This window comes from Acipenser ruthenus, chromosome 39, assembly GCF_902713425.1.
Source record: "Acipenser ruthenus chromosome 39, fAciRut3.2 maternal haplotype, whole genome shotgun sequence".
Lineage (NCBI taxonomy): Eukaryota > Metazoa > Chordata > Actinopteri > Acipenseriformes > Acipenseridae > Acipenser > Acipenser ruthenus.
In genome coordinates, this window is record NC_081227.1 from 9,370,690 (window position 1) to 9,395,250 (window position 24,561).

The following is a 24,561-nucleotide window of genomic DNA, read 5'->3' on the forward strand; positions in this document are numbered from 1 at the left end:
CATTGTGCAGTTTAGGTGCAGATCCAGACAGCTGGGGGTCAGTTTTAGTAGTGTTTAAAACTTCTCCATTGCAGAGTATATCACTGAGTGCACTAGCAATGACAGGGCTGTGCTGTGCATCCTCTCCATTGCAGAGTATATCACTGAGTGCACTGGCAATGACAGGGCTGTGCTGTGTATGGGTTGTTTATACAGTGGGTGTATTTAAACAAAGCACAGTAGATACTCTGGGTGACTTTAGATGGTTAATGTCCACAAAGGTGTGGGAATGTAGGCTTACAAAGATTCTAGGGAAATGAACAGACAATCCTTGAATCTTCAAAGCGCTCCTCCCCTTTATGGTGTATATCACACAACACATATTCAATGTAAAAACAATGAAATGCGTTTCGTATTGAAATGTTCTAGCTGCTGGTACTTGCATATCCAGATTAAACTGAGGAGGCCGTTCTGTCCAGCAGTGCTTGTCCAGTTCCTAGGAGCTCATTGTAATAGTGTCTATTTCCTCTGACTGATCAACGACAGTGTGCTAACAGGAGTTGGGCCCAGAGCAAATAAAGCAGCATCTTCTGTGCTGAATAGAAAGCAGAAGCACAGCTGTGGCCAAAGGTTTTATACAACCTACAATATTAGGATCGAGACATTATTTAATACAAATAAACTATATGAACATAATTTAGATATTTTATTTAACATCATGTAATCAAAGAAACTTCAAAACGATATCACAAAAAGTCTACCGATAGCCATAACAGTAATAAAGTATTTCATGTTAGGTTTCAAAATGTCACATTTTTCATGAGGTCTATGGAAAACTACAAAGAGGTCTATAATTCAGTATGTTAACGTATTCAGCAGGTTTCATTCGACTTTATGAAGCACAGTGAGTTCATTCTATCGGTGATGCAACACTTGTGGCCAGAGTTGAATGCTCTCAGCTTTTACACAAGATTAAGGACTTTAAAACCCAATGCAAACTTCATCTTATCTGGAGTCACGTGTGGATCCAGTAATGGAACGGCTTTAAGCTCCCTTGACGGACACACCTTTGGCTGGGCGTATATAAGCCCATGAGCAGGTGTGCTGAAGCATCAAGCGAAGAGGAAAGACGAATCTCCTGAGCTTCTCAGAACATTGCAGCAGCAGATGAAGATGGATCACAAACTGGTGCTCATCACTTTAGCACTGCTGCTCAGTGTCTCACACGGCAAGCCTCTGAAGGTAACAATGCCACACAGCTGCAGTGCTTCTCATTTCAAATGCATTTTCACTGGGCTCTTAAACATTTCAATAACGGCTCCATGTTTTTCTTTCCTTTCTTATATTTTTGCAGGGGGACCACAGCGGAAAAGGCAAGTTCCTAGATTTTGTTTTTATATGTGTATGTCTCATACGAGAAAAAAAAATGTATCCATTGAATTCTACATTGCAGTGAGTTCATCTTTGTAATTCAGGATGTACGACACACTGGACCAATTTACTTGAAAGGAGAAAAACTCCTGTTCATTTTACAAAACTGCACCCAAACAACGAAGCAGCTGAATGTGGAGTCTCTTCTGCACGGCCAGTGTGTTTGTGTGTGTTTGTAACCCAGATGACATGCTGGAGGAAATGCTTTCACTGTATAGTGCATGAGTGATGGTCAGAGTGTCAGCAGTGTGTCACAGGGGGACTCGATTGCATTCGCTTCCAGTATTAGTACACAGCACTGTATTCCACACACTGCCCTATGCACGCAGGATTTCACACAGGGGTGCTTTGCTTCTGTAGGTCAAAGAGAAAGACGTAGCCCAGGGATCCCTGAAGATAAGGATGTCTTCAGCATCATCTTAGAAGCCAATAAAGGTAAGAAAGGCTCTGAACATATAGAAGAGATGTTTACTGCCTGTTAAAATATTGGGTCTGCTTATTGAATAGAAGTTAAGGCTGGCATATTCTATTTGAGATCGGTGTCTTCATTTCTACAATCTATGCACTCTTAACAGAAGCACATTGAGATTAGTTTGGTAGGGTCTTACCTGTGTCTGTAAACTGCCCATTACCACTAACATAATGATCATTCAAATATATAGATGTGTTTTGTTTCTTGTATCCTAGAGAAATTCATATAAATACATATTGTGGCTAAAACGAGTTCCCCTTTAAGATGTTTCTCTGCTTAATTTTCAAACAGGAATCAAAGAGCATCTGATGGAGGGTGACATTGTCGTGTCAAACTCCAGGAACGCCATGAACTGCCCGGACAACTCATGCTTTTGGCCGAAGGCCTCTGATGGATTTGTTTATGTGCCTTATACTATCTCCAGTGAATACAGTATGTACACGAAACGTTTGGAAGAATGCTTCATATTAACATTCACTATGTTTTATAGTACCAGTGAGACCATATTAAATTAAACAAGGACATTGAGGAGACTTGGATTGATCTTTGAAACGTTTCTTGTTTGTAAAAGAGTGCTCTGTATTTCTCTGTGCCCAGGAATTTAGTTGTCCTTTCTAAAGGGTGTTGTGTTTAAAGTTGCCAGTGTAATGGATGGAGGTGCTGCAGGTAGTATTATTGGTCCCTCTGGTCTGGGAGATATTAAGCTTTGATATATTAAAATATCAATGCGTTTCAATTGGTTTATCCTTTTTTACAGGTGCTGAAGAGAAGGACATAATCTCCAGTGCATTCCCAGCCTTCGATGTAGAGACCTGCATTAAATTTAAACAGCGAACTACAGAAAAAGACTACATAAATATCAGTCCTCAGAATGGGTAAATAACCACTCTGTGTGTCTCTGACAAATCCTACCATTTGAGTGGCTTTCAAGGTTAAAGGTGTATAGCAAGCGCGTCTCAAAACTTCACAAATATGCAACGACTTTTATAGATCAAAAGTACAAGATTTCTAAACAGGAATCTCTTTCCATCCATAGCTGCTGGTCCAATGTTGGAAAGTATAAAGGCGTTCAGCAAGTGTCCCTGTCAAAGGGAGGCTGTGTTTACAAAGCCACGGCTCAACATGAGCTCATCCATGCACTAGGCTTCTATCACGAGCAGAGCAGACCTGACCGCGACAGCTATGTCAGAATCAACTGGCAGTACATCCCAGCAGGTAAGGAAACTACAAGGAGTCCTTTCCAGGAGCGCTCACACAATCACAATGAAGAGCACTGGAGAGAGAACTGAGGGGAGGGTGGAAAGCAGCAACACAAATATTCCATTTACCACGGCTTTGTATCCCAATTATTATTATTTATTTCTTAGCTGACGGCCTTATCCACGACGACTTACAATTGTTACAAGATATCACATTATTTTTTACATACAATTACCCATTTATACAGTTGGGTTTTTTTTTCACTGGCGCAATCTAGGTAAAGTACCTTGCTCAAGGGTACAGCAGCAGTGTCCCCCACCGGGTATTGAACCCACGATCCTCCGGTCAAGAGTCCAGAGCCCTAACCACTACTCCACACTGCTGCCCTAATAGCATTTCATTACAGCGTGATTCAACTGTTAGTCCGAGCTCAAGAAAGGTAGGAGTCTGCGCTAACTGGGCAGCCCTTATTGCAGGGATCATGAGCAAGGAAGGACCCCCGATACTCACTGGAGCCTCTAATGGCATGTTGAAAACAAGTGTGTGCAGTTCAGCCAGGGTTTATAATGGGATTTCAGAATGCATTATCATTTCAATGAATAACGGGCGACCTCTCACTAATGCTTTTACAATAGGTGTCTGGAAGTAAAACACAGAACCAGATTCTGGTGTAGCAGCATTACCTTCTTAACCAGCATCTCCTTCCCTTTACAGACCAAGTTTCGAACTTTTACAAGCAGGACATTAATACCTTGGGCATGCCATACGACTATACCTCCATCATGCACTATGGAAGGTAAGAAGAAGAAAAGAAACAGAAAGTCCAGGTTTCAATTACCTACCACACAATGTGAGGAGATCTTTTCTCTTTTTCAGTACTGATCTGAATAAAACACTGTTATTTTCACTCTACACAGAGATGCTTTCTCAAATACAACCGGAAAGTTCACTATTGTACCCATTCCAGATGAAACGGTAGAAATCGGACAGAGAATAGCAATGTCTCCGAGAGATATTCAAAAGATCAATAAGCTTTATGGCTGCAGTAAGTACAATGTGCCTCATGTCTTGTGAAGATTATCTTTTACACAAATTGTTCCATCGATGTTACTGGACTTTGACAGCAGCAACTTGTTAGTTCCCTCGTGCATCTTCTTCTCAGTGTGGCTGCAGGTTCTTATTCAATTCAAAGCTGCTTTTTTGATTCCCTTCCTAGATGTCTGCAACACACTTCTGGAAGAGACCAATGGAAGTTTTGCATCACAGAACTACCCAAATTCTTACCAAAGCAATTCTGACTGTCTGTTTCAGGTTAATCATCCAAACAGCAAGGTTTGTTTTTCTGCTTTTTGTGAAGAAAAAATGGTATTTGGACAAGCCTTCCTGTTTGACTGATCAAGGTAGCGCTGATGTCAGCACCGAGACAGACTCAGAACTTGAAAGAAAAGGCACTCACAATGTATGACTGTGTATTTAAGTTATGGATGAGCTTTTCGTAGCATACTTAATCAGAGTTTAAATAATCACTGTGCCTGAATGTGAAATGCACCAATAACCTTTCTAAAGTGCCATTTCATCCCCCCTGCCAGGTTTTACTGGAGTTTGATGCATTTGCTCTCCAGAGCTCTGTAGGCTGTGTTTCTGACTATATTAAAGTTTACGATGGCAGCACCAAGAGCTCCCCAGTCCTCCTGGATAGATCCTGTGGGAATGTTGTGCCTCCTCCTCTGCTGGCCAGTGGGAGTGCCGTGCTGCTTCAGTTCGTCAGTGACAGTTCAATTACTGCGAAGGGCTTCTTACAGCTTCAAAGCTTCTTACAGCACTGGTAAGCAGCCCTGTCTCTGTTCTGTACGGAGTCATGAACTGTTAGACATTGAGGGGCTGCTGGAAGTTACAATCAGACGGCTCTGTGCTTTATTTAAAGTGGCATGTTCTTTTGCTTCTCCTGTCTCAAGTTAAAAAGGGTTTCCAGCATTTCACACATACACTGCAACTCTCATTTTCTAGTGCAATGCGGAGGCATACTGACTGCTGTGAGTGGAACACTGACATCTCCCAATTATCCACTGGAATATCCCATTAATATAGACTGCATATGGATCATCAACGCCCCTAAAGGGTACAAGGTAGGAAACACACAAGAACAAACCAGCAGCATCTCTGTTTGAATGATCGAGGCGCCTCGCTACCTTCATTACTCACCTGAGCCGCTTGGAGAAACGTCTGCAGAGGTCCTTGAAGGACAAAAACAATTGCATTAACACTGAGGGCAAACAAATCCATATCTTGATATTACATGATGTATCTTTTATAACGTCCATTTCATTGTCTCCAATGTGACTCAAACATGTGGGAGCATGCCGATGTTTAGCTGGACTGCAGATCCTTTTTTGTGTTTCATTTCAGGTCTCGCTTACCATCAGTTCCTTTGATGTGGAGTATTCTGAGGATTGTTCCTATGACTATCTCAATCTCCGAGATGGACCTAAGACTACCTCCCCTGTACAGCAAACCCACTGTGGCTCTGAACCCATTCCCTCCTTCACCTCCAGTGGAAACGCTGCCGTGGTTCAGTTCCACAGCGACGGCTCAGATGTGGGGACGGGATTCTCAGCCAAGTACAAGTTTGGTACGTAAAGAAGCTCTGTGTGGATTTCGTGTGTTTGCGATTAAGGTGCATGCTGTGTTTGAATGGGGTGCTGCAGAACTACTTGTGTAAGAAGCTCTGTTTGGATTCCGTGTGTTTGTGATTGAGGTGCATGCTGTGTTTGAATGGGGTGCTGCAGAACTACTTGTGTAAGAAGCTCTGTGTGGATTTCGTGTGTTTGTGATTGAGGTGCATGCTGTGTTTGAATGGGGCGCTGCAGAACTACTTGTGTAAAGAAGCTCTGTGTGGATTTCGTGTGTTTGTGATTGAGGTGCATGCTGTGTTTGAATGGGGCGCTGCAGAACTACTTGTGTAAGAAGCTCTGTGTGGATTTCGTGTGTTTGTGATTGAAGTGCATGCTGTGTTTGAATGAGGCACTGCAGAAATACTTGTGTAAGAAGCTCTGTGTGGATTTCGTGTTTTTGTGATTGAGGTGCATGCTGTGTTTGAATGGGGCACTGCAGAACTACTTGTGTAAAGAAGCTCTGTATGGATTTCGTGTGTTCTGGGTTCGTCTTTGTGCGTGTACCTTTTTCAGAAATGCTTTACTGGAGCTGGACATATAGTTAGCATTCATAACACAAGCAGAACTCTTCAGAATCACTTGGAAAACCTACAAAACATGCAAATATGTATTTATAATAATGTTGTTCTAACATGTTATAATAACACAAACATGACTATTAAATAGATCTCAAATACAAAGTGTGAAGTAGTCAGAAAGGCTCCTGAAACAACAGATTTTCAATCATCTTGTACAGACTGAAATGAACTATTGAATGCAATACTGCAGCACTCATCCATTTGTGATAATGCTCCGTGGTCACTTGGGTGTTAGAATTAGTCTCTCATGATATCTGTAGTTTTCATGTACAAAAACAGCCCAGTTAGAATACAGGGGTCTGCCATGTAAAGATGTGAAATCTACAAAAGAGGCCAAATTATACAAAGAGCTGCTGTCCCCTCTACTAATATTTCTAGGGCAGACGAGGCATTGCCTTTGAGAGCCATCCTGTGGTTGAGAACAGCCACTGCCATGGACCGCAGTGATGCTGTGCTGATGCCCACCCCCTGACATGGTATCTGCATCGCTGGGGAAAATGACAATGGAAAATGACAATGGAAAATGACAATGGAAAATGCTCACGGATCTGTTTTTATGTTTCCAGTTGCAGTATGAATGAAGAAGTCATCACAACAGCAGACCAGGCTTATAAGAAGAAGAAGAAACTTTAGCAACTGAATCACCTTCGAGTCGCACAATTCCCAGTGATTTTTGGGGCTTTGCTCCACTCTTGTATTTGTAACAATCAATAAAAATGCAAACAGAAATGTTGACGTTTGTTATGTTTTAAATAAAAGGCAGGTTAGTAAATAGACACAGTGCAACGCTAAGATACTTCCCTAACACAAAAGAAGCCTCTAGAAACTCCTGGCTGTAAGAAGACACAGTAAGACATTACACAGCTGACACATGAGCTACGAGGGTGCAAAGTGAGAGACAGGGTTCACTGAATCCTCCACCATGGCCTGCAAGCCTGGGATCCTGCAGGGCACCAGCGACGTCTCCACTGGCTTGGTTTGTGGCTTGTTTTCATAATGACACAAACTGTTTCGCTCCAGTTAATGACAGAGTCCTGCAGTAAACGATATGCATGTGTTTAAATGTAACGAACACCGAATGATCCCGGCACAGCAATCCTGATATAAAAGGGTTCATCTGTGCTTCCTTGTGCTGGCTTCCTAAACCATGTAGATCTGTTTGAACACCCTGGCCACATGTTTAAAATGAACCACTGTAAACACTAGGAAGGATTCTGTGTCCCCCCAATGCATGTAAAGGAGAGATCTGACACACAGACAGCAGTGTTCACTTGAGAGCCATCGCTGTGCACTTTGCTGGGCTGTGGCTGTCCCACAGTGCAGGTGTGCCCATTGAGCTGGTAGGAGTAGCTGAAGCACTCTCCACACTCAGGGCAGTGATAGGGGTCTTGCCAGCGTGGGCTCGGCGCTGGTGCATGTTCAGGGCTCCTCAGTGAATGAAGCTCCTGCCACACTCCATGCAGTGATAGGGCGTCTCCCCCGTGTGAATGCGCTGGTGCCTCCTCAGAGCACCAGACTGGCTGCTCTTCCCACAGGCAGGGCAGCGGTACGGGGTCTCCCCCGTGTGAATGCACTGGTGGTTGCGCAGGTGCTGCAGGCGGCTGAAGCTCTTCCCACACAGGCTGCACAGACACAGCTTCTCTCCGGTGTGAATGCGGCGGTGCAGTTTGAGGGTCTCGGCTGCATTGAAGCTCTCTCCGCACTCCGGACAGCTGTACGGAGTCTCCCGCGGCGCGGGCTGCTGCTGCTGCTGGATCCCCAGGTGTCCTGAATCCCGGGCAGTCTTCCTGCAGGCTGGGCAGCGGAGCTGCACCTCCACCGTGTGGATGCGCTGGTGTGATCGGAGGTTTCCCACTGGATGAAGCTGTCTCCACACTCAGGGCAGTGGTAAGGGGGGTCCCCTGTGTCCGCTCTGTGTGGTTTGGGGCTCTCTGTCTGGCTGAAACTCTTTCCACACTCGGTGCACTGATGCTCTTCCTTCTTTCCGTGCCTCTGAATGTACTGAGCACTGGTGCTGGAGATCCGACAGGAAGGAGGGGGCTCCTCATCATGAGCCTGATCCACTGAGAGAGAGAGGAGAGGCGGGGAGAGAGGGGGGAGAGAGAGAGAGAGAGAGAGAGAGAGAGAGAGAGAGAGAGGGAGAGAGAGAGAGAGAGAGAGAGAGAGGGAGAGGGAGAGGGAGAGGGAGAGAGAGAAACATTTTTGTAAATCTGGCGCAGTTTCTCAAAGAGTGTGTTCTTTAGTAGGCTTGAAACAATAACCTTGTGTTATTTACTCGATGTGTCACCATTATTTATTTTACTTGCTGGTCATAATGGTGTTTGTGAAGCTCTCTTTGTGATTACCAGGAGAATATTTAACCATAACTAAAAATGTCATTACTGTTGCATCACATCTGTCACAACAGCAGAGGTTCAACAAAACAGTTAATTGTCACTGGCCAATACTCGGAATGCATCTCCACTGCATAGTCATTCAAGGGATTTGATCCTTAAGTTTGATGGTTGAGCTAGGGGGCTGAGTCTATCCGAGCCAGGGGGGGCGTGTCTATCCGAGCCAGGGGGGGCGTGTCTATCCGAGCTAGGGGGGCGTGTCTATCCGAGCTAGGGGGGGCGTGTCTATCCGAGCCGGGGGTTGGGGGGCGGGGGGCGTCTCTATCTGAGCCAGGGGGCGTGTCTATCTGAGCTAGGGGGCTGAGTCTATCTGAGCCAGGGGGCTGAGTCTATCAGAGCTAAGGTGGCGTGTTTATATGGCTGGGCAGCTTGTCCAACAGACCTTCACAGAGCATCAAACAGCACAGGAATGGACCAACTGCACAGCCAATAACGGCATCTAGACACTGAAACAATACAATACGGCTTGCTTCGTCTTTCTGGACAGCATCCAGTTCAGTGGCTTCCTCTTTAATGGGGACAGCGTCCAGTGTTGAACCACATGGTTTAAACCCGCCCGTCAAGGATTCACATTGGCTCCGGGTTTCAATGCAGCCCTGTAGGTGTGCTTTCTGATTGGACAGCGTGTCCGCCAGTCCCATAGCCTTTAAAGGGCCACACACGCTACAAAAACCTTGACTATCACGCTTCGATACAAAAGCGCTGGTGTGATTTGTTTAGGACTAAACCCTGAAATTGACTGTTTTACAGAACAGCGGGCTTCATAAACCACGACATCACCATGTCATCGACAATCAGTACTGAAGCAATGCTTGAGAATAGACTTGCACTCAATATCCCTGTTACCTGCAATTCAAAACACTGTGATATACCAGTACCAGCACAGAACAGCTTTCAAACAGATTCATTACATACAGCACCAGCACAGAACAGCTTTCAAACAGATTCATTACATACAGTACCAGCACAGAACATCTTTCAAACAGATTCATTACATACAGCACCAGCACAGAACATCTTTCAAACAGATTCATTACATACAGCACCAGCACAGAACATCTTTCAAACACATTCATTACATACAGCACCAGCACAGGACATCTTTCAAACACATTCATTACATACAGCACCAGCACAGGACATCTTTCAAACACATTCATTACATACAGCACCAGCACAGGACATCTTTCAAACACATTCATTACATACAGCACCAGCACAGGACATCTTTCAAACACATTCATTACATACAGTACCAGCACAGAACATCTTTCAAACACATTCATTACATACAGCACCAGCACAGGACATCTTTCAAACACATTCATTACATACAGTGACTCTCAAAAGTATTCATCACTGTTGTAAATTAATTACAAATACAAAACAGAAAATAATTCATTGCATAAGTATTCACCCTTTTGAGTCAATATTTGGTAGAGGCACCTTTGGCAACAATTACAGCCATGAGTCTATTTGGATAAGTCTCTACCAGCTTTGCACATCTGGACACTGCAATTTTTGCCCATTCTTTACAAAACTGCTCAAGCTCTGTCAAGTTGGATGGGGACCTTTTGTGAACAGCAATTTTCAACTCTTTCCACATATTCTCAATTGGATTGAAGTCCGGGCTTTGACTGGGCCACTCCAGGACATTGACCTTTTTGTTTTTAAGCCACTCCAGTGTGCCTTTGGCTGTATGTTTGGGGTCATTGTCCTGCTGGAAGATTAATCTTCTCCCAAGTCCCAGGTCTCTTGCAGACTTCAGCAGGTTTTCCTCCAGGATTTCTCTGTACTTTGCTGCATCCATTTTGCCCTCTATCTTCACGAGCTTTCCAGGCCCTGACGCAGAGAAGCATCCCCATAGCATGATGCTGCCACCACCATGCTTCACGGTAGCGATGGTGTTCTCAGGATGATGTGCGGTGTTAGGCTTGCCCCAAACATAGCGCTTAGCATTGAGGCCAAAAAGCTCTATTTTGGTCTCATCAGACCATAGAATCTTCCACTTGGTCTCAGAGTCTCCCACATGCCTTCTGGCAAACTCTAGCTGAGATCTGATGTGAGATTTTTCAACAATGGCTTTCTTTTTGCCACTCTCCCATAAAGGTCAGTTTTGTGAAGCACCCGGGCTATTGTTGCCAACCCAGCACAACAACCGTCTTGCTCTCCTGTCTGCCGCAGCTCCGGCCTGGTTCCTCCGGGAACTCCTGACAACAGAGACTGGATGTCAGGCTCCAGCATTATTTTCGTAGCAACAACGTTCTGTTCAAATCTACAGCATGCAAGGAGAATTTGTTTAATTTATTTCTGTCCACTGCACCATCCTTCCCGTCACAGGATTTATGACGACAGCACAGATCGTTGTTTTCCAGTTCGCCACCAGTGTTGGCAAGTTTGACAAAACAAGTCCAAAGCATTTCAGTATGGGCGTTTTCCAACATGAGACTCTGCAAAAACAAAACAAGCCCAAATCTCCGTATTATAAGCAGACTTGACAACACCGCCCTGCACCCACTGCATCTCCACAAAGCGTGTCTACATCCGGAAAACACAGAAGGCGGGACCTCCACAGCACCTGTCAATCAAAGGCTGACACTATAGGTGCCCAGCAGGCCCCCATAGTGCTCCCTTCTCCAACTATTAACATTTCAGGTTAACTTCTCTTTCCCTCCCCTCACTGCAGGCGTTCAGCAGGCCCCTGCAGTGACCTCCCTGGCCACTACAGGCGTCCAGCAGGCCCCCATAGTGGCCCTTTCTCTGTCCAAATGTTTTGTTTGTTTTTCCCATTTGCCTTTTCAGCTGCAGTTTCTCAACAGGCCCTCACAGCCACTTTTATTATATACCACAAACGGACACCCAGCAGGGCCCAACTTTCTGTCCACTCTTCCCCCTTCCAGTGGTCCAGCAAACCCCTGCTTCCTTTTCCTTTCCTTTCCAAACTCGCAGTAAGCACCTGCTTTTCTGACATCCTCTTTGGGTTCCCAGCAAGCACCCTCAGTAGGTTCCGTGCCTCACCTCAGCCGGGCCCAGCTTTCTTTTCATCTTCCTACCTCTCAGGCATCCAGTAGGCCGCCATAGTTGCTCTCCTCCTTCCCTGCCGCCTCAGCCAGCCCTCAATTCACACTTGCACTCCAGTTTTTCCCATATCCACCCTGTTCGGCCTCACTCCGCAATGTCCGATTTAGTATTTAAAAGCATGGCCATTGATCCCGCGCCCAGGCACCTCTTCAGAGTACAGTAGCGCTCCAAATTTTATTTTTGTTCGGCTGCAGACGCAGCCCAGAATATTTGATACCTTGCCAGAAGCGCTGTGCTTGATCCTCCTTAACAACTACTGCATTTCTTTTTTGCTGCATCTCCTCTGTTTTCTTCTCATGGACTGACTTCCCCACGCTCCCCCTGCCCAGAACATAATGATCCTGAAATCATTTTTTTCAAATTTAAAGCTTTAGTCTCCTACCTTTTCCTGATCCTTTCTGTCAATTCCCTTGATTGAGAGGAACGGTAGTTCCTCGTACAAGTTAGAAAAACTTGTTTGTAACTACCTAGAGTCTCTATACAGCTCAAAGAGTTTAGCTGTTTTTACCATGTTGCAGCGGCAAAACTAAATCACTTAGAATTACCATCTGTACCAGTATCAAAAGTCTGAAACTTTCTTACCTCAAATGTGAAAAAAAACGTACGTACCTCTTATACACAATGAGATATAAGTTGTCAAACTAAGGTCAAATTGTTATTCTCCTTCTTCTTCCTCTTCTGTCTACTTTTTAAGGGTGTGTAGCGACTATTCAAACAGAAAAGCTAAATAATGCTAGGTTACCTACCGTAACCCTGGTTCCCTGAAAGAGAAGACGACCACCAACATTAAGTATGGGATATTCCCTGCCCTTGAGGTAGGTAATACTGAGCTCTCTATATCAGAGCTGCCGAAGGCCCCTTCCTGTGATGACGCACTCGGTCCCGCCAACCGAGGGTACAAAACCGTCACTCACCGGAAGATCTCCCTCTTTTTCCGCCGAACCCGTGAGGGTGACTGGAGCGACCTCATGGTTGGTGGTCGTCTTCTCTTTCAGGGAACCAGGGTTACGGTAGGTAACCTAACGTTCCCTTTCAATTCGAAGACGACCACCAACATTAAGTATGGGATAATGTATACCAGAGCCATCGTGAGGGAGAAGGAACGGCAGCATATGAGGGACGCACAACGCTGTCTAACCAGAGGTTAGTGGTGTGAACTTACACCCTCAAGGACCCTTGTGCCCACAGATGGCACAGCAGGATCTACCACATTAACGCGGTAGAATCTGGTGAAAGTATGCGGCGTAGCCCAGCTAACCGCAGCACAAATCCCAGACATCGAAGCGCCCTTAAACAGGGCCCACGATGTAGCCAACCCTCTAGTAGAATGAGCAGCTACTCTACCAGGTGGGGGTAACCCAGCACCACCATATGCAGTTGACACCGTGTCCGCAATCCAGTGTGACAGACGCTGCTTAGAGAGGACCATGCACCATAACAAACAAAAAGCTGATTCGATTTACGCAAAGCTTTCGTCTTAAGTACATAAAACCTCAATGCCCGCACTGGGCAGAGGAAATTCAGTTTCTCATCCTCCTGTGAAGTAAACGGAGGCGGGTGAAAAGACTCCAGTTCCACAGATTGGTTTATATGAAAAGCTGTAATCACCTTGGGGAGGAAAGCGGGGTTGGTGCGCAGCGAAACTCTGCTTCCATCCTCCCACACACGCATGCAGGAGCTGTGCACAGACAACGCCTGCAGCTCACTGATCCGCTTAGCAGAGGTGATAGCCAAAAGGAAGGCTGTCTTCATAGACAGATACTTCAGCTCTATGGAGTCTAAAGGCTCAAATGGGGCCTTTGCAAGAGCCTTCAGTACAATGTTAAGGCTCCACTCAGGAAGAACAGTCCTCCTCGGAGGATGTAATCTCCGTGTGCCTTTGAGAAAGCCCGTAGCCAAAAAATGCGCACCCGGAGACTTAGAATCTACGGGGGTATGACAAGCAGATATAGCTGCCAGATACACCTTCAGCGTGGAAGGAGACCTTCCAGCGTCAAACAGCTCCTGCAAGAACTGCAATATAACTGGCATCGGGGAAGTAACGGGGTCATGGCTCCTAGCCAGACACCAGGCTTGAAAACGCTTCCACTTGTAAGTATAAACTGACCTAGTGGAGTCTGCCCTAGCATTCTGCATAGTGCTCACAACCGCGTCCGACAGCCCCAGGGCTAGCCAGCGGTCCCTTTCAGGGGCCAGGCCCACAACTGGAACCTGCCTGGATCCGGGTGCCAAAGGGAGCCCTGTGCCTGAGTGAGGAGATCCAGGCGAAGCGGGATCTCCCAAGGCTGGCCGTCCAGCATCTGGCACAAGGTCGCAAACCATATCCTCCTGGGCCACCTGGGGGCCACTAGAAGAACTGACGCTTTCTCCGACCGGACTTTCTCCAGGAAAGCCGGGAGCAACGGTATAGGAGGAAAAGCGTACAAAAACGCTTTGGGCCAAACGTGTGCTAGGGTGTCTACGCCTAGTGGACCGCCTGAGTGACAGAGGGTGTACCACAGGGGGCAATGTGTCGTCTCCGCTGAAGTGAACAGATCGACCTGTGCCTTCCCGAACCGTTCCCAAATGCACTCCACCGTCTGAGGGTGGAGACGCCACTCTGACGGATGCGGACCTCTCCTGGAGAGGAGATCCGCTGCTAAGTTCACCACTCCCGGAATGTGCGTCGCCCGCAGGGACAGCAGGTTGGCTTGGGCCCATATTAATAGCCTGAAGGCTATGCGATGTAGCCCCGGAGACCGAAGGCCTCCCTGGTGATTGATATATGCCACTACTGTTGCACTGCGCACTGCTCAGCACTGGAAGGAAGTGCTGGAGAGCCAGGAACACCGCCCGCAACTCCAGTATGTTCACGTGCAGGGATGCCCAGTGGTCCGGCCAAGATCCGCTGACTCCCCTGCCCTGCCAGACTGCTCCCCAGCCCTGGCTGGAGGCATCTGTTGTCACCACTTGGCGATTCAATATTACTCCCATTTGCACACCCTTGCGCAGGTGACAGGGAACCCTCCACCAGCGTAGGGTCGCTGAGCATGTGCGAGACACAGTCAACCTGCGGTGTTTGTCGCGTCTGGCATTGAGGTGAAACGCATTGAGCCACACTTGCAGCGGGCGCATGCGAAGCAGACCCAGCTGGATCGCTACCGTGGCTGCGGCCATCAGACCCAGTAGTTTCTGGCACAACCTGAGGGTTACCTTCGATCCCTGTTTAAACAGGGAGAGGCAACCCTGAATAGCTGCTATCCTGTCGTCCGACAGGTATAAGCTCATTGCATTGGAGTCCAGCCAGAGCCCCAAATACGTGGTGCATTGCACTGGTGCGAGCCGACTCTTTGCATCGTTCAAGGCTAAACCCAGCCTGACCAGATGCTCCGTCACAATTGCCGTGTGGGCTAGAGCTCCCTCTCGAGACTGGGAACAAATCAACCAGTCGTCACGATAGTTTAAAACCCTGATCCCTTGCAGCCGCAGGGGAGCCAGTACAGCGTCTACGCACTTTGAAAACGTACGCGGAGCTAGGGAAAGCCCGAACGGCAGCACAGCAAACTCGTACGCACTTCCCTGAAAGGAAAACCGCAGGTATCTCCTGTGCTCTGGACGAATGGGGATATGAAAGTATGCATCCCGCAAGTCCACAGTTGTGAACCAGTCGCCCGGCCGGACAGACTGGAGGATGTGATGGTGTGTCAGCATTCGGAACCTCCTTTCTTTCAGAAACCCATTCAAGAGCCTCAGATCTAAGATGGGGCGAACCCCTCCATCTCTTTTGGGTACCAGAAAGTATCTCGAGTAGTACCCCTCCTCCTGGGAGACGGGGTCTACTCGACAAATTATTATTATTATTATTTATTTCTTAGCAGACGCCCTTATCCAGGGCGACTTACAATTGTTACATTATTTTTACATACAATTACCCATTTATACAGTTGGTATTTTCACTGGAGCAATCTAGGTAAAGTACCTTGCTCAAGGGTACAACAGCAGTGTCCCCCACTGGGGATTGAACCCGTAACCCTCCGGTCAAGAGTCCAGAGCCCTAACCACTACTCCACACTGCTGCGCAGCAAGGCGGCCACTTCTTCTTGAAGTACCGAGGTTTGCAAGGGGTCTGTTACGGAGGTGTTTATAACTCCCTGAAAGGGAGGAGGTCCCGAGTGAAACTGAAGCGCATAGCCGGTTTGCACGGTGGCGAGCACCCAGGTATCCGTGGTGCAAGTGCGCCGGTATTGCAGCTGTTGTGCCGAAAAGGGGGTCTGAGGCCGCCAGCCTTCAGGGGCCCTGCTGGGGCTGCTGGGTCTGGGGCTGAGTAGTTTGGGGTGAGCGCGTAACGCGCTGGCCCTGAGGGCGACCCCTGAGACGCTGGTACGTGGATCGACCACGGCCTGCGTTTCCTTTACCTGCTGGCTGGGCCCTGTTACTCTGAAGGCGATGCCTTAGGTCACCCCCCTTAGGTAGCCCGCCAACGGCTCGACCTATTCCACGCCGGAGCGCGGGGAGGGAGCAGCGCAGCCACCTGCGGGCGGGGAGCCAGCACCTGCGTCCGGAACACGGAGCGGCGCGGCTGTGCCGCCGGTGTCCAGGGAACCTGCAGGAATGCTGCAGCACGTTCCATAAGAGCCGAGACGGCTATGGACAGCGCGTCCTCCTGTGCCAGTTGGGGCGAGCCTTCCCACCCTCCCTGCGCACCCTGCGGGGAGGGGGAATATGGTGCTTGGGGCTGCAACGGAGCCTGAGCAGGGGCCGATGCTGTGGTCTGCTTAGACAATAGCTCCAGTAACTGGGCCATCTGGGCCTTCAGGTCCATAATATCCCTTGCCTGCCTGGAGCGTTTTAAGCGCTTTGCGGCTGGAGACGGGGAGCGGTTACACTGCGCACTCGGGATATCAGGCAGGGAGTCCAGGGGCACGTTGTCGGGGGACCCAAAGGCCACAGATGAACCTCGCAGCGTAGGACGCGGAGCTCTCCTTTCTGGCTCTCTCCAGATGAGCCTCTTTCACTTTAGGCTGAAAAGCCTTGCAGACGTTGCAAGCCACATCCCTCTCGAAGGCCATGGTGGCATGCAGAACACCCAAGCACCGCACACAGAGGGTATGGCTATCCTCTTGTGGGATACTGGCGTTACAAGCCGAACAGGCATGGAACCCCGGCATGGGTCTGTTCATATTCAGCATCTTTTTTTTTTGTTGTTTTTTTTAAACGATGCACAACCGACTAGGCCTGCACTATACCGTGCGGCACCACGAGGTATGCGCTAGCAGCTCAGTGCCTACGCAATGCGAGCAACGTGCACAGCACTGCTCGTCCTCGAATGTTCCAGACGCCTTGCGCAGCGGGAGCGTAACTGCGTACACTGCGCTCTGTGCGTAACCTTTGGAAAAGGAGCAACGAACACCTGTGCGTTGTATGCGCTGTGAATACTATTCTACATACACTGCGTACTGTGACCAAGTACCGTGTGCGTAAGCTCCTACGCTGGCGTCGGATAATACGCAGCCTGTGCCCAAGAGAATCAGGCTATGCGTGCGCCGCAGTGCCGCAGCACCGGAGAGGACGCTACGCAAAGTGCGTACCCAGACCGCGTGGTCAACACACACACCTGGTCAGCACAAAGCGTGTACCAGGGGGGGACAGAGGCCGAAGCCGCGGTGGGTGAAGTTTTTGTCAAGCAAAAATTACAGTTTACAAGAAGGAAGAAAAGGAGAGAGAGCACACCGAACGCACATGAACCGACACACCGCAGCGGTCAGGTTCGGCCGGCAACTCCGCTCAGACAGGGATACAGTAGTACCTAGCCCCGAGGAGGATACTTGTGTGACTCTCTATAGGAAAAGACAACTCACTCGCGGGTGGCTGCACAGACAGCAGCTCACATACAACCAACAGCAAAGAGAGAGCGGCCCACCCAAAACTCGGTCTTTTTCAAGAGTCGTTGATTCCGGGAAAGCAGCAAGCCAGCTTTCAGCACGAATGCTAGGAACTACAACAGACTCGAATCGACTCGAGGGCTCTTCCTATCAACACGCTCAGTTCTAGACACAGAGGTCCTACCTTACCGTCTTGAGAAGGAAAAAGAGGGAGATCTTCCGGTGAGTGACGGTTTTGTACCCTCGGTTGGCGGGACCGAGTGCGTCATCACAGGAAGGGGCCTTCAGAAGCTATGATATAGAGAGCTCAGTATTACCTACCTCAAGGGCAGGGAATATCCCATACTTAATGTTGGTGGTCGTCTTCGACTTGAAAGGGAACTGGACATCTACCAATCATGTGATTCCACATGTTGGTCAATGTCAAAACATACCAGGGTGTGCAAGCAGTTTGAAATCCACACCATTTATATTAAACAAATTATTTATGTTTTAAAACAGCACATATCGCAGGAAAACAAAAAAAAAACAAAACAAAAAAATACTGTGGTTTGAACTCGCAATATGATGTTCTTGAAGAGCACACGACCTTAGCCCGCTGCGCCCCTGCGCAGTTGTTGAAATACATTTGTTTTTTAAGCTTACATCCAAGCCTGACCACCTTCGATTTCCTGTCTGAAAATTTCTAGTTTCCTGTTTGTTTGGTAGATACCATAGAATGGAATTGCACACAAGAGTGGCATGTAGCTTCCTTTTCTAAATCCACAGCAATTGACATTTATATACCTATATAAAAAGTACAAGTTTCATGTAAAAATAAATAAATAAATAAATAAATAAATAAAATAAAATAAAATAAAATAAAATAAAATATATATATATATATATATATATATATATATATATATATATATATTGCAAGTTGCCTGAAATTAATAGTGCATCAAAGAGTCACACACACACACACACACACACACAATCAAATCCTTTCGTAGATATACTATAATGTGAATGTGAACTGATTCAAATAAAAACACTTTCAATCTAGGATTCGTCTGGTCTGTGTGTGTTTAATATGCAACCGCTTTGCACCAGAAATCGCCGTCATGGTCACGGGACCATACTGTCAATCTGTGTGTTTTAAACACAGCAAACACAGCGGTAACTAGCTCATTTCCCCAAAACACATTTTAGGCTTACAATCCTTCGAATAATAACTGTGCATGAAATGTCCCATGAACTATTTTGCATAAACCTGCCCAAACTAATTATACGCAATGTCAATTCGTTACTGAGAAAAATTTAGAGTGGTTAGCTGCTAGTCAAAAATGGATCAACAACATTACATGAGTGGCTCTACAAAAAGGAAACTGGAGAAGGAGGCCAAAGCAACTTCCATTTACAAAACATCACGTCAATAAATAGGAACCTACTGTGTCATTTGATGGGAGCCAAACATTTAGAGTAGAGACTTTCAATGTGATAATCGACAGGTTACTGTCTTATCTCAATCACCGACTGGGTGCCTATAGGGAGCTGAACGATCGCGTCGGGGTTCTCTTTGAAAACGGCGTGTCTGACCTCAGTGACACACGCAAACGGCCAGCAGAGCTTGCTGCTGTTTACTCAAATGACCTTGACCTCAACTTCGCTGATGAACTTTTCCAGTTCAAATTCTTCATTCAAGAAGAGCCAAGCAAATATCCTACTCAACTGCTTCTAATTCTGCAGCAAAACAAACTCCATTCAACATTTCCCAATGTGTTCATTGCACTTTTTCTGACCTTGCCCGTTACTAACTGTGAGGGGGAACGCACATTTTCATTGATGGCAAGAGTGAAAAATGAGCTGAGATCAACAATATGCCAAAGACGGCTTAATGCGTTATTGCTGATGGCGATCGAGTCGGAACTGTTAAAAATAATGGACTTTGAGGACATCATAACAGAGCTCGCCAAGAGGAAATCGAGGAGGAGGGTGTTGGCCTAAAAGGTAAGGCAGTGGTACTTTTTCTCCATTTGCTGTTGATGTGCAATTATAAAAACAATATCTGAAACAACTTGAATGCAATGCACAATGGACGACTATTGTGGTGTGATTCATGTCTTAGAGTTTGGGTTGTGCAGGTTATATGTGTGAACTTGAGCGAACCCTATGAACATGCCTTGTTGCCATAATTTCTGTTATGAAACTAAAATTTAACATTGAACACGTGCTCTAGAGTGGCATTGTGTTGTTTTATAGCTAACAGTGCACCGTCCTCACTTTTGGGTGATATCGCTGCTTATTGCAGACTCTGGGTTGGTGTGTAGACAGACAGTATGTTGTGTTTTCATGTGGTTACGTACTCTGTGTGAGTTTTTGTGATTGTTGCATTGAGGATAAGTAGTGTTGCGTTTCGTGCTGAGGTGTGTGTGTGTGTGTGTGTGTGTGTGTGTGTGTATGTGTGTGTGTGTCAGTGTGTGTGTGTGTGTGTGTGTGTGTGTGTGTGTGTGTGTGTGTGTGTGTATGTGTGTGTTGTTATTGCTTAGCAGATGTAGGGCCCTATGAAATATATGTTATTATTTTGCATTTTTCCTGATTTCCGTTTTAATCATTTCGGATTTCCCCATACAATTAAACACACACTAAAAACCCGATACATAATCAAACAAAATGCCTAATATGTGGAAAAGTTACACAAGGAGGCAAGGGGGCTTTGTGAATGGGAGGGTGGGTGACTGTGGGCCCCTTCATAAGTTTGTGCCCAGGGCCCCGGATTTAATAAATCCGCCTCTGGTGATTGGTACTTCGACGGGAGACTGCCTGTCAATACCAGGTACATTAAACTTTTCATTGAAGTTTTGCTTGTTTACAATAACAAATAGTAGATTAAACAGCAAAAATGAACTGATTTACTTTTAATGTATTGATGCTAGCTCGATGCCCTCGTTTTAAATAATTCCCACCTCGCTTTGCTCGCCTTAAAAAAGATTCCTGGGTCGCTGGGCTCGCCAGCTCCTCACTACTATTCTCTCCTAGCAGAATGTAGGGTTGGTCGAGTGATCATTATGGTGTAGTGCAGAACGGCAGAAAAAGGTAGACAGACAAGTTGAGTCGATAGAGGATTTGTCCAAACTTTATTTGAAATAAAGTGGCCCAGTGCAACAAACAAACTCCACCAAAAATAACTAACTTATTTTGTTTTCTTTAACATACCAAAAAAAATGTTAAACAAACCAAACTTCTTTTAGTAGGCTAAAACTATTACCTCCAGCATTATACGCTGTACCTGATACCAGCTATCTCCTCTTTGGTATGTTTCTCTGGCTGTATCCACTTCTTATACTGCTCTTCCAATCGCACATAGAGCTCCTTTGGTGTCTCTCCTTTCAATATCTCTGCAGACCGGAACCGCTGTCTGTAAGTGTCGGAGTTAATCTCATATTTTTTTAAGATTGCCTTTTTCACTTTATCATAGTCCGTGGTGTCTTCAATATTCATGGCTACAAAAGCACTACGAGCCTTTCCTGTGAGTAATGCAACTAAACGTATGGCCCAGTGTGGCAATGTGCCCCGCCCCTGTGTGCAATTGTGTGTTATGTGTTGTATGTTGCGTGTGTTAATGTCGGTGTATAGATTGGTACACGGGATATAAGCGGGTCTGTGTTTCACGTGTGTTTAAAAAGTGTAGATTTGTATTTAGGCACAAGGAGAGCACAAATCACTTCACGTGCTGGTTAAATGTAATATGTGAGCACGGGGTTGCACAGAATTAATTCACGTGCTGGGATTCAAGTGAATAATTAATTAGTAATTGAATCCCAGCACAACAGTATATATAGAGACACGTAGCACTCAGTCGGGGTTGGGTGTTCGGTGAGTGGAGAACGGGATTGGAGACGGAGGTAATTGTGAATAGTAAAAAGTGATAAATAGTAAAATCTGCTCACCGTGTTTGTTTGTCTGTCTAGTCCGTTTTTGTTCGTCTATTTATTTTGGCTTAAAGTGCCGTGTCCCGTGTTTTTGTGTGTAAAACCTTTTATTTTCTGTGCTATTTATTAAATGCTGAGCGCGATCACGCGCCCAGCTTATACCAAACCACATCTCTCTGTTTATTTATTTCCTGCATCTGGTCTGACGCCACCCACTCCGGCCGTCTTTGTGACACCCAGTTTCCTTTATCCCACAAACAAGCAGTGGCTACTCTTTCAAAGGTGGTCAAAAACTGCTCAATGTCATCTTTATCTTCCAATTTTTGTAATTTTGGGTCTCTCCAGTCACATCTTGGACCTCTCCCTGGCTCTGTAACATGTTCCGAATCTCCGGAAGTGTTGTCTCTGCTGCCTGTTTCCTCATGCTCCCTTTGAAGACCTCTCACCACCTCCGCTTGCAGCTGCCCAAACTGATGCTGTATGATCTTCCATCTTTGTTCTTGTCTTGCTTCTTCTCTTTCCATACGCTCCTCTCTCCTCTCCTGAGCTTGGAGGCATGTGTTAAACATTCCAGCGAGCTCTGCCATTCCTGGCTCCCGAGTGGAGGTGGCTGAAACTGGCCTTGGGTCCTCAGACTCTGTGGTCACCTGGGCTGCAGCCATCTCCACTTCCCCAGTCTCCTCTGCCGCTGTCTCCTCTAGTTGGCGCCGTTTCGCTGGCATTCTACTGACTGCTGCCGTTCTCCCACTTTAACTTGCCTTCTGTAGTCTTTTCGTGCCATTTACTTTCTGCTGCCAATCACTGGAACATCCCACCGCTCCGTTTGCTGGGAGATTAAGCTGCATTCAGCACGCATTATTTATTTATTTATGGTTTAAACTTAACCTTTCCGTTCTGGCCTGTTTTCTTTTTCCCTCCAACACCACCACCATTACCCCGTGTATCACTGCCCTTCAGCATACAAAGGTAAGTACGTTTTTTTTTGTTTTTGTTTTGTTTTTTTTGTTTTTTTTTTACCACACAATACAATACATTAGTACAGAATGAAACCATGCTGTCCCTGTCTCCACAACGGTATTTATTTCTTTCATCGTTGCCGGGTTACAACAAATAGTCCAAGTTCAGTCGAGTTGTAAATAACTATTTCAGCATCCTGATATCATTCCATACACAGCTCAGATGGGACGGACGCGGCACCGTCACACAGAACTTTTTATCTCTGATTCCATCACAGCACACCATGCCGATGCGGTGTGCAGCTCTTTCACTTTTCAATAAGGTACATGAGATGCACTGTTATGACTGATTTTATTAATCGCTATTGCAATAATTGCATAAAATAAGTTATATATTTATTTCACGCCTCCACCCGCTGTTTTAATTGCATTTGGATCATTCCAGACACCACCTGATACGTGAACGCAAAAAACCCCATAAATGTTCGTGAATGGGGGGGGGGAGGGGGTCAGACTGTCATGAAGGGGGGGATACGTGATATGAAACATACCGTTAAAGTAAACTATACATTTACATTTTTAATGAAAGGGGGGGGGGGGGGGGTCAGGACACCCCCCCTTACTGGATCCGGTCCTGCATCTGCAATGCATGGATTGTTTTGTTGGGTTTGGTATGAAAACAAAGTTGTTAATCATCCAAAACTATGTTGTGGAAAAAAACTAAGCTGAGAGCTTCGTTGGCTTGAAATAAAGTACAATGTATGAATTATATTGAAACTGTGGAGATTCTGAGAAGACTTCAGGGACTCATTTTATGTCAGGCAGTAACACACTGTAAGTTCAAATATTTCTCACTATTTACTGTGTTCGATTCTATTCTGATTTTGCTAGATTATATTGCTGTAAAACAAGACAATTTTACCAGCAAAACATTTTGCTAATTTTGCATTTATTATAAGTCTGCATTATTAATGTGCCATATACAGTATTTGCTGTGAATTTGTGATAGTCCCGGTTCCAGTTCATCCCACAGAAGCAGCTGTTCTGAAGGCACCACCTCTCATCTGCTGGCTCATTCCAGTGATTGTTATTATTCTTGTTGCTATTCTTGTACCTGTATAAGAAACACGCTATTTGTTGGAAATGTAGCAGTGCTCAGGACAGTGCAGCACAGGCAGGGACAGATCTGGGGCCGTTTGCCAAAAGCAACTTGAGCCAAACGAACATCATAACATCATCGTAAGAGCAACATGTCAAATCTGATGCTTTTCCCAAACACCGTCATGATTGTAGGCTACATAAAGGCATTCCGAGAACACTCCCCTCTTGCTATATCTTTGCCGCTATTTCTTCCCATTTTTTCATTTTAATTTGATTTGTTGTTTTCAGCTTGCTAAACAGAAATGAAATATATGGAGAGTATATTTTTCATAATATACTGCAAAATACTTTAAAATATATAAATTATTGCTGTTTTTGTATATTTTATAAAAAATATATTTGTGGAATTATATTTTTAATTATATTTTAAGTATACTAAATATATTTTACATTATACTGAATATATGTCAGGGCAGCACGGTGGTGTTTTGGTTAGCACTGCTGCCTCACAGGGTCTTGGGTTCATATCCGACCTAGGGTACTGTCTGTGTGGAGTTTGCATGTTCTCCCCGTGTTTGCGTGGGTTTTCTCTGGGTACACCGATTTCCTCCCACAGTCCAAAGACATGCTGTTCATGCCCTCTGTGTTGTGTGTGTGTGGTGCCCTGCGATGGACTGGCGTCCCGTCCAGGGTGTAGTCTCACCTCGCGCCCTGTGTATGCCGGGTTAGGCTCCAGCTCACCGCGACCCTGTAAAGGATTACGCGGTTAATGATAATGGATGGATGGATGAAGATATGTCCATATATTTTTTGCAGTATATTTCATTTCCATAAGGGACACATCTTTGTTGGCCTCCACTTCATTAGCAAATGTTTCCACCTCGAATTTATTGAGTGCGTGTCTTCTTTTTTTGGTGTCCTTC

General features: G+C 46.0%; 1 protein-coding gene and 1 pseudogene across 1 annotated transcript; one reads left to right on the plus strand and one right to left on the minus strand.

The window, feature by feature from the left end:
- The first annotated feature begins 1,098 nt into the window (after nt 1–1,098).
- Nucleotides 1,099–7,061, plus strand: LOC117415948 (hatching enzyme 1.2-like). Its single transcript, XM_034026915.3, has 12 exons — nt 1,099–1,221; nt 1,334–1,352; nt 1,771–1,845; nt 2,174–2,314; nt 2,640–2,757; nt 2,919–3,097; nt 3,797–3,878; nt 4,000–4,131; nt 4,782–4,786; nt 5,090–5,208; nt 5,489–5,711; nt 6,899–7,061. The coding sequence occupies exons 1-12, from the start codon at nt 1,147–1,149 to the stop codon at nt 6,907–6,909; spliced, it is 1,179 nt and encodes a 392-aa protein (XP_033882806.3). The 5' UTR covers nt 1,099–1,146; the 3' UTR covers nt 6,910–7,061.
- Nucleotides 7,062–13,974: 6,913 nt separating this feature from the next.
- On the minus strand, nt 13,975–16,854 carry LOC131707239 (uncharacterized; annotated as a pseudogene).
- Between the last annotated feature and the right edge of the window lie 7,707 nt (nt 16,855–24,561).

Excerpts from the sequence above, each read along its gene's own strand:
- LOC117415948 (XM_034026915.3), top strand. The coding sequence starts at position 1,147 with ATGAAGATGGATCACAAACTGGTGCTCATCACTTTAGCACTGCTGCTC. Across the intron at positions 2,758-2,918 it reads AATATCAGTCCTCAGAATGG|CTGCTGGTCCAATGTTGGAA; the intron begins GTAAATAACCAC and ends TTCCATCCATAG. Across the intron at positions 3,098-3,796 it reads CTGGCAGTACATCCCAGCAG|ACCAAGTTTCGAACTTTTAC; the intron begins GTAAGGAAACTA and ends TTCCCTTTACAG.